At 35.3% G+C, this 12,785-nt stretch overlaps 3 protein-coding genes across 4 annotated transcripts; 1 reads left to right on the forward strand and 2 right to left on the reverse strand.

The window, feature by feature from the left end:
• Positions 1 to 3,151: 3,151 nt before the first annotated feature.
• LOC111921263 (uncharacterized) lies at positions 3,152 to 5,836 on the forward strand. Of its 2 annotated transcripts, none has more exons than XM_042898586.2 (3): positions 3,152 to 3,675; positions 4,373 to 5,121; positions 5,260 to 5,538. In XM_042898586.2, the coding sequence occupies exons 1-3, from the start codon at positions 3,388 to 3,390 to the stop codon at positions 5,387 to 5,389; spliced, it is 1,167 nt and encodes a 388-aa protein (XP_042754520.1). In that variant the 5' UTR covers positions 3,152 to 3,387; the 3' UTR covers positions 5,390 to 5,538. The 2 variants fall into 2 exon arrangements, with proteins under 2 accessions (XP_042754520.1, XP_023772605.1); XM_023916837.3 differs by having other exon boundaries at positions 3,154 to 3,675; positions 5,246 to 5,836.
• LOC111921266 (uncharacterized methyltransferase At1g78140, chloroplastic) lies at positions 5,693 to 8,307 on the reverse strand. The gene is made up of 8 exons (XM_023916839.3): positions 8,066 to 8,307; positions 7,239 to 7,348; positions 7,009 to 7,149; positions 6,842 to 6,926; positions 6,559 to 6,752; positions 6,350 to 6,461; positions 6,127 to 6,234; positions 5,693 to 6,016 (listed from the first exon to the last, which is right to left on the reverse strand). The coding sequence occupies exons 1-8, from the start codon at positions 8,243 to 8,245 to the stop codon at positions 5,876 to 5,878; spliced, it is 1,071 nt and encodes a 356-aa protein (XP_023772607.2). The 5' UTR covers positions 8,246 to 8,307; the 3' UTR covers positions 5,693 to 5,875.
• Positions 8,308 to 9,602: 1,295 nt separating this feature from the next.
• On the reverse strand, positions 9,603 to 12,173 carry LOC111921265 (uncharacterized methyltransferase At1g78140, chloroplastic). The gene is made up of 8 exons (XM_023916838.3): positions 11,730 to 12,173; positions 11,289 to 11,398; positions 11,047 to 11,187; positions 10,874 to 10,958; positions 10,589 to 10,782; positions 10,390 to 10,501; positions 10,031 to 10,138; positions 9,603 to 9,920 (listed from the first exon to the last, which is right to left on the reverse strand). Exons 1-8 carry the CDS (start codon positions 12,021 to 12,023, stop codon positions 9,780 to 9,782), a joined length of 1,185 nt encoding a protein of 394 aa, XP_023772606.1. The 5' UTR covers positions 12,024 to 12,173; the 3' UTR covers positions 9,603 to 9,779.
• Between the last annotated feature and the right edge of the window lie 612 nt (positions 12,174 to 12,785).

Genomic DNA, 12,785 nt, shown 5'->3' on the forward strand with positions numbered 1-12,785 from the left:
ACATGCAAAAAGAGCACTGTAAGATGGAATAAGGTCTAAGCGTCCCTCGAGGCACTGTAATCAAATATGATTGTTGAACAACATGTGCAGGTAATCAAATATGATTGTAGGGACAGAACCTACATGCAAAAAGAGCACTGTAAGATGGAATAAGGTCTAAGCGTCCCTCAAGGCGTCTAAGATGTCCTTATAGACGGCGTGGTCAAATTAGCATCTAAGAAGATCCGAGGACGCCAACACATTTTGGTTGAGACTTCTTATTTATGTTGATGTTGTGTTCATAAAATATTTAAGTTATTTGTGTTCGAGTTTTCATCAAACCAAGAGGAATGGAGATTCCCTTTGAGGTGTTCATGATATATGATCTTTACTACTGCCAGTCATGTAGATTTGAAGTTATATATGAGTACTCAATATATCATCATTTAACCAACTTAGTGTATGCAGGCCACTACAACAATGGATGGTATATCAGTTGAAAGATGCTTGATATTTATTAACTGAAAATGGAGCCATTTTACGTTGATATTTGAAGATGTGTCTAGCTGAGGCTTACTTTCTAAAAAATATCTAGAAATGTTTATCTATGTGTTGGTTTGATAACAACTAATGTGAAAACTTTCACATGAGTTGTCATAGACCAAAACGGTTAATATCCATTCCTCATAGTTTTTGTACAAAGTGGTAGATGTTTAAGATATATCTTGTTTGTTTTTAACTTAATTTTGTTATTAAATAGAATTTTGGGTCCAAGAATTGCAATAAGTTATGTTGATTATATGTAACTTAATTTTGTTGGTGTGTTATTTGGTTATATTTTATGTAATTTGGACAACATACTTATAACAAAGTCCTTAAGTTATTTGAAATGAATGCATATATGGTATGTCACAATAAGTGTAGTATACTTCTAGAAAGGGTGAATATAAGTATAAGTTTTATATATATATATATATATATATATATATATATATATATATATATATATATATATATATATATATATATATATAATTTCTGAAAAGTCAAAACAAATTCAATAAACACAAAACAATTGTAATACTTATTTTTTCAGTAAAGATGTATTATAAGTCAGGTGTGTCATATTATTGTTGTGACGTTTCCGCGAATAATGAGCCTTGGAAATACTTATGTGCCAGTGGTTAAAGGCCTAAAGCTATAGGTTGAAAGTATGTTGTCCTTTATCAATAGAGACGGATGAAGAGTGACAAACAAAGAAAGAAAACAAGTTAGTAAAGGACACAACATGTGTTGGGAATTATTAGCATCAAGTACACTATCTAAGGTCAATTAAGAGATTTACCTAAGTGCACATGCATCCTAGAATCCAGGTTTTACTAGTTATAGCAACATAATTGAAAAATGAACAAAAATAAAGAACTACTAACCGCTTTATTGTTTGATTGTGATCTTGTGACTTCCAGATCATTGCTATGGATGAAGGATCCAATGTAGCACCCCTATAAGGGAATCAGACTCACAACACCAAAAGCAAAATGATGAAACCCAAACTAAGGTTTATATGAAATTCTCCAACCCTTAGGAAAGAGGTTGAAAAATCGTTCACAAAGAGATATATAGATAGATAAAGAGAGTGTGAGTGAGAGATAAAAATAGATAGAGATAGAGAGAGAGAGTAAGAGCGTATGGAATTTTTTTTTCCAGATGGATTAATGTAACAGCCCAAAAATTTCAACAAATTTAAACCTTTCAAAAGCAACCCATTTATTAATGAAAGTGTTTACAAACTATTATTTCCAAAACATTATTTAAAATCAGAGTCTCCCAAGATCCAATCAGTTGTAAAACCAAGGATGTGTACGGTCACGCCTTCGCCCTGTTACTGTCCACTGAGGTACCTGGAAACATAACCCAAACTATAAGCACGAATCTTAGTGAATTCCCCCAAAGTTCCAACCCATAAACATAATAACAGATAAACAACATGCATACAGAGCCTCCAGCCTGTCTGGAACGCCCCACCGGCCTACAGTCTATCCGGTACGCTCGCAGAGCCTTCAGTCTGACTAGAACACCCCACCGGCCTACAGTCTATTTGGTACGCTCATAGAACCTTCAGCATGACTGGTACGCCTCATCGGGCCTTCAGCTTATCTGGAATGTTCTTCGGGCTTCTGCCTGACTGGTATGACCCTCAAGCCTGCAGTCTATCTCAGACTCCCTAGGTCTCATGGCCTTCAGCACATAGCAGGAACAGCTCAACCCAACCACACACAACATGTCAACATATACATATCCAAAACACATATAAACCCAATAAACCATACAACATATCGATAAAAACATTACCAAGTTTGTTGACTGACAACACAAAGCAGTATAGTCTCAACCCACCCACACCACTGAGACATATACACAGCTAAACATATAACCAATTACCAGACAATTAGGCAGATCTTACAGAGCACCAAGCATAACATCATCATATATACCAGGATACAAATCTAACATATCACTACATCATACCAACATGCGATAAACCAGGATAACAATCCAATGGGCCGACCTTGGTGCCTTTGACCCGAAAGTACAGTGAAGAAAACTTACCTCACAAACCGGACAAAAGCTAATGAGGTCCCGACTCCGAATCCCAGCTCTCAAACCAACACCTACTCCAGTCAAAAGACCAAACACAATCAAACTCCCCAAAATAACCTCAAGGTCCAACTTGGTCAAAGTCAATTGGTCAAGGTCCAAAAGTCAATATCTCTTCCCAGCGGAATACGCCTTGCGTACCAAGAGAGTACATCCAGTGTACTCTGATGTTGACCAAAAGCGTGGCGCTGACCACGTGCACTCAACGTACCACCAGGTATGCCCAACATATGCAACCCAGTCCCAAAACTCCATTAAGAGCTTATTCCATTAAGAATTGTATAAGATAGTTATTAGTATTTAATCCAAACTTATATCTTGTTTATTTTATCATATCAATCAATTGCATACACGATCAGTTTGACTTTAAATCCTAAATTCTATGAATATTTGATTATCTTTTTGAAAACTTATTTCGTATCTTAAACGTTATAAATAATTTGACAATATTTAGTTACCTTTCTTAATAACTTTTATTATATTTTAAAAGTTATAAATATCTGTTGACATTGTCGCACCAACAGCCATCGTACCTATTGGGATTGGAAACTTCGACCAAGAAGAAATGGTCAATCTGAAACAATGGTGTTTTGGGATAATCGACACCCAGTCAACGATTCTTTAGTCAAAAGTTCCGACCACCGTCAACATTCAAGAAACTTCAATCGGTTGATCCCTCAATTCACCTTCCCTTTTTGGGGATTTTCTTTGCTCAATTTTGAAAAATTACCCATCTCATAGAATCAAGCAATGACGCCGGAGACGGTGACGCTGATACTGGTCAACCTCGCCGGAATAATGGAAAGAGCTGACGAGTCATTGTTACCGGGAGTTTACAAGGAGGTCGGAGAAGAGCTCCACGCTGACCCAACTCGGTTGGGATCGTTGACCCTTTTCCGATCAATCGTTCAGGCGTCCTGCTTCCCTCTCGCGGCGTACTTGGCGATGCGCCATAACCGTGCTCACATCATAGCTTACGGTGCTTTCCTTTGGGCCGCCGCTACTTTCCTCGTTGCATTATCTTCATCATTTTTTCAGGTAAATTACTCAACTTTTTTGCTTTTAGATTGATCAATTTCTTAATTTTTTTTTTCATCTATTAATGATTAAGTGGTGTTTGAATTTGGGTATGAAAGTGAATAAGCTTTATCAGATAATCAGAATCAAATGATGCATTTGTCTCGAATTTGTCATCGAGACAAAAGAAAATGCATTTGGGGAAAAAATTCAGTTGACTATAAAAGACATGGTCTATATTTGTATGTAGAATATGCTACTTTCATAATGATGTAGAAGTAATATTCGACTTCTAAATGGTCTAAAAGTAGTAAATGCAAGCATTTTTGTAGGTGCAAAAGTTTTGAATTTAAGGGTTTTTGGGATTTCCTCTCAAGTATTTACATGTGTGAAATGACTTCAAGTAATGCACGTTTTTGTGCTCATGGTAACAAGCATTCTTGTGTATTTATGGTGCATGTTTGATGTTTGACTTCCGAAAACATATTATTACTTCTTTTAAAGGAACCAATTTGGGATTTTTTTTTCCTTTTAAGTTAAATCATGCTTATAAACATAAAGGTGCATGTTTGTAAAACGATAGGACTTTAAACGGAATAAAGGTGCATGTTTGTAAAACGATAGGACTTTAAACAGAATAAGCTTTATTTTCCCTATTAAGTCGTTCTTTCTGTCTGGATAAAGTGTTGTATACATAAGGTCTATTTTTTCTTTTCAGGTTGCAATATCTAGAGCTTTGAATGGAATCGGTCTTGCAATAGTAGGACCCGCAATCCAATCATTAGTAGCCGATTCCACCAATGATGAAAACCGTGGAATGGCTTTCGGGTGGCTACAACTAACAAGCAACCTCGGTTCAATCATCGGTGGACTCCTTTCCTTACTTTTAGCCTCTACCACATTCCTCGGAATCTCCGGATGGCGAATCGCCTTTCATCTCGTCGGAATCATCAGTGTCATCGTCGGAATCATGGTCCGCCTTTTCGCCGACGACCCACGTTTCAAAGACTCCAAAACCCCTCAAAATCTCGGAAAAAGTCAATCTTTATTATCCCAAGTCAAAGATTTAGCCCGGGAGGCTAAATCCGTCATTAATATTCGATCTTTTCAGATTATAGTGGCTCAAGGTGTTACGGGTTCGTTTCCGTGGTCGGCATTGTCGTTTGCACCCATGTGGTTGGAACTTGTTGGTTTCTCTCATAAGGATACGGCTTTCTTGATGACTTTATTTGTGATTGGGAATTCGTTTGGGGGGTTGTTTGGAGGCCGGGTTGGTGATATTTTATCGAAGCGGAATCCGAATTCCGGGAGGATTGTTTTGGCCCAAATAAGTTCGGCATCGGCTATTCCATTGGGGGCGTTGCTTTTGTTGGCATTGAAAGACGATCCTTCGGCTTTGTTTTCGCATGCTATTGTGTTGTTTGTTACGGGTTTTTTTATTTCTTGGAACGGCCCGGCTACAAACAAGTAAAGTTCTTTACTTATTCTCTTTTCTTATTTGGTTTTTTTTTGTGATTAGACCTTTGTTCATTCCTATGGAATGAGCAATTCCATTCCTTTCCTGATTCCATCATACCAAACACGTCTACAGTCCTATTTTTGCAGAGATTGTTCCGGAGAAATCACGAACAAGCATCTACGCATTAGACCGATCATTCGAGTCAATCCTATCGTCATTTGCTCCTCCAATAGTCGGAATCCTGGCCCAACACGTTTACGGCTACAAACCGATTGAAAAAGGATCCGAAACCATTGAAACCGATCGTGTTAACGCCACCTCATTGGCTAAAGCCCTCTACATTTCAATCGCGATTCCGATGACGTTGTGTTGTTTCATCTATTCCTTTCTGTATCGAACGTACCCAAGAGACCGCGAACGTGCCCAAATGGAAGCTCTTATAGAAGCCGAGATGGAAACTCTTGAATCGGAATCAGGAGAACAGAAACCGAGATACCGATTCAATGATGATGATGATGATAGAACGAGTATTGATATGGAGTATGGTGGCGGAGATGATTCAGCTGTGTTAGATGAAAGTGATGAAAAATTATTGCTTTATAGACAATTGACATTTGCAAATATGATTCATAGTTGATATTTGATATAGCTTCTATACACTTATACAGAGAGAAGTTTAATTTCCTTAAAAGTTTATAATATACAATTGAAAGTTCTTTCGCATATGTTATCTTAGAATATTCTCGGGCAATTCGGGCATGTTCATGCGGGTTTTCGGGCAGAGATCATAACAAATTGTCTGTTTCTGACACATGTAATATCTACGAGTCCACAAGTTTTGCACAAGTCTTTAAGTTCACTTTCAGATAGAAAGATACGGCTTCCTGATACCTGCCCGATAGTCTAAAATAACAAACTCAAAACAATCCCATTAGTTTTAATAAAAAGAAAAATTATTTTTATTTTTTTTAAAATTGAATTTTGTTAACTATCCATAAAAACTGAATACATACCTCGCGAATAGGTGATACAAAGGGCATCAATGGATAAGGGACGTCTAGTATATAAGTGGTGGCAACAAACATTCCTCCAGGTCGTAAAATTCGACTTATTTCAGCTACCTGTTCCACACAGTCTGAATCAGAGACTTCTAATTGTGGTATCAAACAATCTGAATCTGACAGAGTTAGATCCAGTAATAGGAATATCAGGCAGCCCCTAAAAAAGAATGCTAACCCCAGAAGATGGTGAGGGCCAACAATGAAGAGCTGCACCAGCATGTACAGCATCTATAGAACTTGAGGCGAATGGGAGTCGTGCAATATCAGCTCTAACCAAAATTAAGTTCCTAAAAATTACATTATTTTTTAATCAGAAATGATATAAAATGTGAAGTATGTAGAAATAATATATGAAAAATTAGATTTGTAATTGACTAATTGTACTCGTTTGATATGTTTTCCTCTTGCTTGATGAAGTCATAGCACTGTTTTAACATGGACTCGGAATAATCTAGAGCAACAACAAGAGAAAACAGCCCACTTTTTTGAAAAAGCCTTGAGAACATTCCACTACCACAACTAGCATCAATAATACTTCCTCCAATTACTGGATTAAGATAATCTTTCATCATTTCAAACTGTAGAAAATAAAGAACAAAAAGTTAAATCAAGTTTTCTTTTAGAATACATGTTCAATGGAACACATTACACAAATATATCATATCACCTCCTGCTGTGGGCCCGGGAAACCACCCGATATTGAAAAAGCCTGTCTCCAGCCTCTTTCATACAAGAATGATACTATAGGCAACCTGTGATCAAGAAATTAGTTTTGTTTTTTTTTTAAATAAATGAGTTTTAATTTTTATAGGTTTGTTGATTAGATTGTAGTACCTGAAAAGCTCAGAAGAAGCTGGCTTGTATTCACCATATTTCTTGGTGCCACTGGCTATTGTTAGATCAAGATGTGTTTCATTACCACTGTAGGACTTTTTACAGGTGCTACATTTTAGGGTAGATCGAGGGGTAGAATCTCTGTGAGAAAGTATTAAATTTTAAAGTAAGTGAAACAGATTTTTAAAGAAAAGAAGTATAAAGATTTCAAATTGAATAGACTAACTTACACTGAGAAAACTGGATCACCATTCCATATTAATGTGTCATAACAAATGGGGCAAGCCAATACCTGCTTCTTTTGATTTGGATTTGCCTCTTGTTCATTTAAATCGGTTCCCTGTATAAAAAGTAAACGAATCATTGAAGGAAAAATGTTAATGATGTATGGAAAAATATCATTTCCTTCAAAGAAGTGAGCTCATGATTTGAATGTTACACAGTAGAAAGACTCTAATCTGGTACTAAGTGTAAAAGAATTGCAGGTTTAACTTTTCAAGAGCCTTCTTGTTCTCTATTTCAACCATTAAGTTTGTAATGTTGGTTTAGATGCAGGTGATACTTGTTTCAAATACCAAAAATTTCCATTGGACCTTGTTATTTCTAAATAAAATGGATTAACATTAACCTTCAAAATCAACAAATGTGTTACAAGTAATTAGCAAATAACTTGTGATATTTGTTAAAATGATTATGCATAATAACCTAGCAATCGGGATAAATCTACGTCCCTTCGAATCATTGTCCTAACACCTATGCAATAGACTGATCTTATTATTAGAATCACAAGAAAACCAATTGAATGATTCTCTGAACGAGTGCATAAATGATAAAACTCAAGTAACTGTCTCGATTCAGTTTAAGAACCTAAAATTGATTAGTATAAAACGAAAATTAAACGGAAGTGAAAGGCTAACCATACAGAGGCCAACACCGCAATTCAGCCATTTAATCACATTCAATGTCTAATCAACCAAATTCATTTGTTATCCTCTATCACTACATGAAAATTCACAGGTCGCAATTCTCGCTCAAAAACTCAGATGCATACACATACCAGCACGGTTTCGACGGTGGCGATTGCAGGTGACGCGCGGATTTTTGCAGCAAAGTTCCGATAGAGAGGTGAATTCACCATGAACAACGAAGGTTTATCGAAAAAACGAGTTGACATACCACTACTAAACCGATTCGCCACCGGAGCTAGCGAAAGGTTGCTTGCTACCATCGTCGCCATTTCGGTGGACCTCGATTGAGTGGTCTGTTCACTCAGTTGCAGTTTTTTCGCAAAAAGAAAAAGAAAAAGAAAAAATAACCCAAAATTAAATAATTAAATAAATACAAATAAAATAACATTTTGTTACGTGTGCAAATAATTGCCGGCCAAAATTAGTTAAAGAAAAAAATTACATAAATTGTCTTATATTTATCAAAAGTTATCATTTCAGTCACTATTAGTTTCTTTTGGATAAATATGGCCTATACTTTCATTTTTTCACGTTATTGGTCTTTAACCCTAATAAAATAGCTTAAATATATATTTTTTTTTAATCATTGTAAGTTTAATTTGCAAATAAGAAAAATTTTACCCATTAAATACCTTCACCCTACCGTCCACTCCCCTGTTACATCTCCAAATCGAAAAAAATCAAGATACTATGTTCCCTTCAACATCTCAAAACCGCCACCTTAGGGGAACTTCTTCTATGTCATCATCATTGACGACGGGAGCTTCCACCGTAGAAGTTGCATCTTAGAACCGATAGTCATAAAAGTCGATCAGATCAATAAATATTCCCCAACATCACATTATAATATGAGGTTATTGTTACTGTAACCCAATAATATTTAGTATATTAGTTTAAATGGTCTCTTATGATTTTTTTTGCCGTTGAAGGGTACAAACTTGTGTTTTTAGGTTTTAAAAAGTAATTATGGAAAATTTGAAAGAGTCACCCTAATCAACAGTTTGCATATGTTACGTCGTTGAAGACCCAGATGTTTGTTTCTCGGTCTTGTCCTCTCTTTATCATGTCTTGTCCTTTTAACACTGCCTCCTGAAACCCTTTACAAATCTAGTCCAAAATGTTACCAATCAATCCTTGTCTCCATAAATCCTTACATAATAAGTCCCGAAATTACCTTTTTAACCCTCGATTAATTCAATTTATAACATCTGGCTCCCAAAACCAACACCCCCACTAAATATTATTGATTTTAGGGCCATTATAAAATAATATAAATTATAAATTTACATATTGGGGTTCCGGATTTATTATTTAATTACTCTATTTCAAACAGGATGTTACAGTTTTCACTGTGGAGCATGCTACTATAAAAGTTGTCTCATGCAAAGTGACAAAACACGAGAAAACGTGCATGAAAAATCAACACACGTTTATACCTTTTGCATTTGATATTCTCAGTTTCCTTGCACCAGATGTTGTAGAGCTCAAAGATTTATAGATGTTTTTAGAATTAGTTTTGCCATCAAAAAAAGGGGGTTGCGACGTAACTTGTTGCTCGTTTACCCGCTACATTTATATACAACTTTTACGATTGATGAATACTTAGTTTAAAGTGATGAAAAGATATTGCTTTATAGATAATTGCCATTTGCAAATATGATTCATAGTTGATAACTTCTATACAGTTATGTAGAGAACTTTAGTCTCCTTCACATTTACATTTAATTCATTTTCTTGCAAATTATTCATGATACAAATGTTACACGTTATCTTTTAAGATATTCTAGGGCAATTCGGGCATGTTCATGCGGGCTTTCGGGCAGAGATCATAACAAATTGTCTATTTCTGACACATGTAATATCTACCAGTCCATAGGTTTTACACAAGTCTTTAAGTTCACTTTCAGATAGAAAGATACGGCTTCCTGTTACCTGCCCGAGAGTCTAAAATAACAAAATCAAAACAATCGATTAGTTTTAATAAACCTTTAATTTCTTTTTAAATACTTTCAACTTTTGTTAATCATCCATAAAGTTGAATACATTATACATACCTCGCGTATAACCGATAAAAAGGGTATAAATGAATAAGGGCCATCTACTATGTAAGTTGTGGCAACAAAAACTCCTCCGGGTCGTAAAATTCGATTTATTTCAGCAACCTATTGCACACCGTATAATTAATAATATAAAAATGAATATAACTATTATGAGGTTGTTTGATAGGTGTTGATTGGGTCAGACTCTCCAGTGTCTCTAATCAGATCCCGCAAGAGACATATTAGATGCTATAGGACCGAATCAAAGACTTCTAATTGTGGTATCAAACAGTCTGAATCTGACCGAATCAGACCCAACCTCTTACCAGACCTAGTAACAGACACATCAAACACCCCTAAAAAAGAATACTTACCCCAGCAGATAGTGAGGGCCAACAATGAAGAGCCGCACCAGCATGCACAGCATCTATAGAACTTGAAGCGAATGGGAGTCGTGCAATATCAGCTCTAACCAAGATTAAGTTCCTAAAATTACATTTTTTTTTAATCAGAAATGATATAAAATGTAAAATATGCAGAAATAATGTATGAAAAATAGACTTGTAATTGTACTCGTTTGATATGTTTTCCTCTTGCTTGATGAAGTCATAACACTGTTTTAACATGGACTCTGAATAATCTAGAGCAACAACAAGAGAAAACAGACCGCTTTTTTGAAAAAGCCTTGAGAACATTCCACTACCACAACTAGCATCAATAATATTTCCTCCAATTACCGGATCAAGATAATCTTTCATCATTTCATACTGTAGAAAGATGATAACAAAAATTAAATCAAGTTTTTCTGTTACTTAATACATGTTCAACAAAAGACATTACACATATATTTCATATTACCTCCTTCTGTGGGCCCGGGTAACCACCCCATATTGAAAAACCCTGTCTCCAGCCTCTTTCATACAAGAATGATACTATAGGCAACCTGTGATCAAGAAATAAGTTTGTTTTGTTGTTTTTTTTTAAATAAATGAGTTTTAATTCTTATAGGTTTATTGATTAGATTGTGGTACCTGAAAAGCTCAGAAGAAGCAGGCTTGTATTCACCATATTTCTTGGTGCCACTGGCTACTGTTAGATCAAGATGTGTTTCATTACCACTGTAGGACTTTTTACAGATGCTACATTTTAGGATAGATCGAGGGGTAGAATCTCTGTGAGAAGAATTTGCAGAAAGAAAATATTAAATTTTAAAGTGAAACAGATGGTTAAAGAAAAGAAGTATAAAGATTTCAAATTGAATAAACTAACTTACACTGAGAAAACTGGATCACCATTCCATATTAATGTGTCATAACAAATGGGGCAAGCCAGTACCTTCTTCTTTTGATTTGGATTTGCCTCTTGTTCATTTGAATCAGTTCCCTGAATAAAAAGTAAACGAATCATTGTATAAAAAATGTAATGATGTATGGAAGAAAAGTAGAAAACTATCATCTCCTTTGTGAGCTTATGATTTGAATGTTACACACACTTTAATCTGATTTTACTATAGAATCACAACGAAAACCAATCAAACGATTCTCTAAACGAGTGCATAAAACTCAAGTAACTATCTCGATTCAGTTGAAGACTGCAATTCAGCCATTAATCACATTCAATGTCTAATTAACCAAATTCATTCATTATCCACTATCGCTACATGAAAATTCACAAGTCGCAATTCTCGCTCAAAAATTCAGATGCATAGACATACCAGCATGGTTTCGAGGGTGGCAATTGCAGGTGACGCGCTGAGTTTTGCAGCGTAGTTCCGATAAAGAGGTGAATTCACCATGAACGACAGAAGTTTATCGAGAAAACGATTTGACACACCACCATTAAACTGAGTCGCTACTGGAGCTACCGAAAGGTTGTTTGCTGCCATCGACGCCCTTTCGGTGGACCTCGATTGAATGACATGTTCGATCAGTAGTTGCAGTTGTTTTACAAAAAGAAAAAGAAAAAGAAAAAATAACCCAAAAGTAAATAAATACAAATAAAATAACATTTTGTAATGTGTGCAAATAAATGCCAGCCAAAATTGGTTAAATTTTTGTTTGAAGGATGATGGCTTATATTATAAGACTACTTTCCTAAAACCCGACCCGAATTAATCTATTCGACTCAACAATTGATAATCTATGCTTCATTTTTATTTGTTTAAGTAATTGAATTTGTCTCAAATTTATAAATCTGAATGATATTTATGTTTAACAAAAAATGGAGAGTGGTCGGAATTGCCCTTTTTTGTTTCAAAGGGTGTCCAATCCATTGCTTTACGCAAAGGATGTAAGAAATGCTTATAGCATGGGGACTTAGGTGAGGAGACAAAAACACTATGATCTACTACAAAACGCAATGTGTACATGTTTTATGAAAATATATTAGTAAAATAAAGTTATATGATATTATTCTCATTTTGATTTAGCGTATAAGTATAAAAGATGAATCCGGTAAGCAAAACAAAACTCTAATAAAAAGAAATTTCTTTAGAACCAATTTTGTTGATCTAACATGCAAATCTTGGGTTCCTAATTGAATTGATGGATTGGTTAGATAAAATTTTATAAACATGGAGATATACATCACATGAATTACCTTGGAGTAAAGATTTTTCGATAAAGTCAAGATCCATGCATTCAAACTTTTATATGTTTTAAAAGGTTTTGATTTTGAAAAAGAAAGTAGTAAATTGTACCATCTAAACAGTTCATATCAATCTGTTCCAAAGACATGTGAGATATTAATCACGAAACACTAGCAATATTTT

This window comes from Lactuca sativa, chromosome 9 (genome assembly GCF_002870075.4).
Source record: "Lactuca sativa cultivar Salinas chromosome 9, Lsat_Salinas_v11, whole genome shotgun sequence".
NCBI lineage: Eukaryota > Viridiplantae > Streptophyta > Magnoliopsida > Asterales > Asteraceae > Lactuca > Lactuca sativa.

Coding starts and splice junctions, on each gene's coding strand:
- LOC111921263 (XM_023916837.3), top strand. CDS start 3,388: ATGACGCCGGAGACGGTGACGCTGATACTGGTCAACCTCGCCGGAATA. Junction 3,676..4,372: donor TATCTTCATCATTTTTTCAG/GTAAATTACTCA, acceptor TTTTCTTTTCAG/GTTGCAATATCTAGAGCTTT. Junction 5,122..5,245: donor AACGGCCCGGCTACAAACAA/GTAAAGTTCTTT, acceptor ACACGTCTACAG/TCCTATTTTTGCAGAGATTG.
- LOC111921266 (XM_023916839.3), bottom strand. CDS start 8,245: ATGGCGACGATGGTAGCAAGCAACCTTTCGCTAGCTCCGGTGGCGAAT. Junction 7,150..7,238: donor GGTGATCCAGTTTTCTCAGT/GTAAGTTAGTCT, acceptor ACTTTCTCACAG/AGATTCTACCCCTCGATCTA. Junction 6,235..6,349: donor GGCCCTCACCATCTTCTGGG/GTTAGCATTCTT, acceptor TGTGTGGAACAG/GTAGCTGAAATAAGTCGAAT.
- LOC111921265 (XM_023916838.3), bottom strand. CDS start 12,023: ATGTTATTTTATTTGTATTTATTTACTTTTGGGTTATTTTTTCTTTTT. Junction 10,783..10,873: donor ACCCGGGCCCACAGAAGGAG/GTAATATGAAAT, acceptor ATCTTTCTACAG/TATGAAATGATGAAAGATTA. Junction 10,502..10,588: donor GAGGAAAACATATCAAACGA/GTACAATTACAA, acceptor ATGTAATTTTAG/GAACTTAATCTTGGTTAGAG.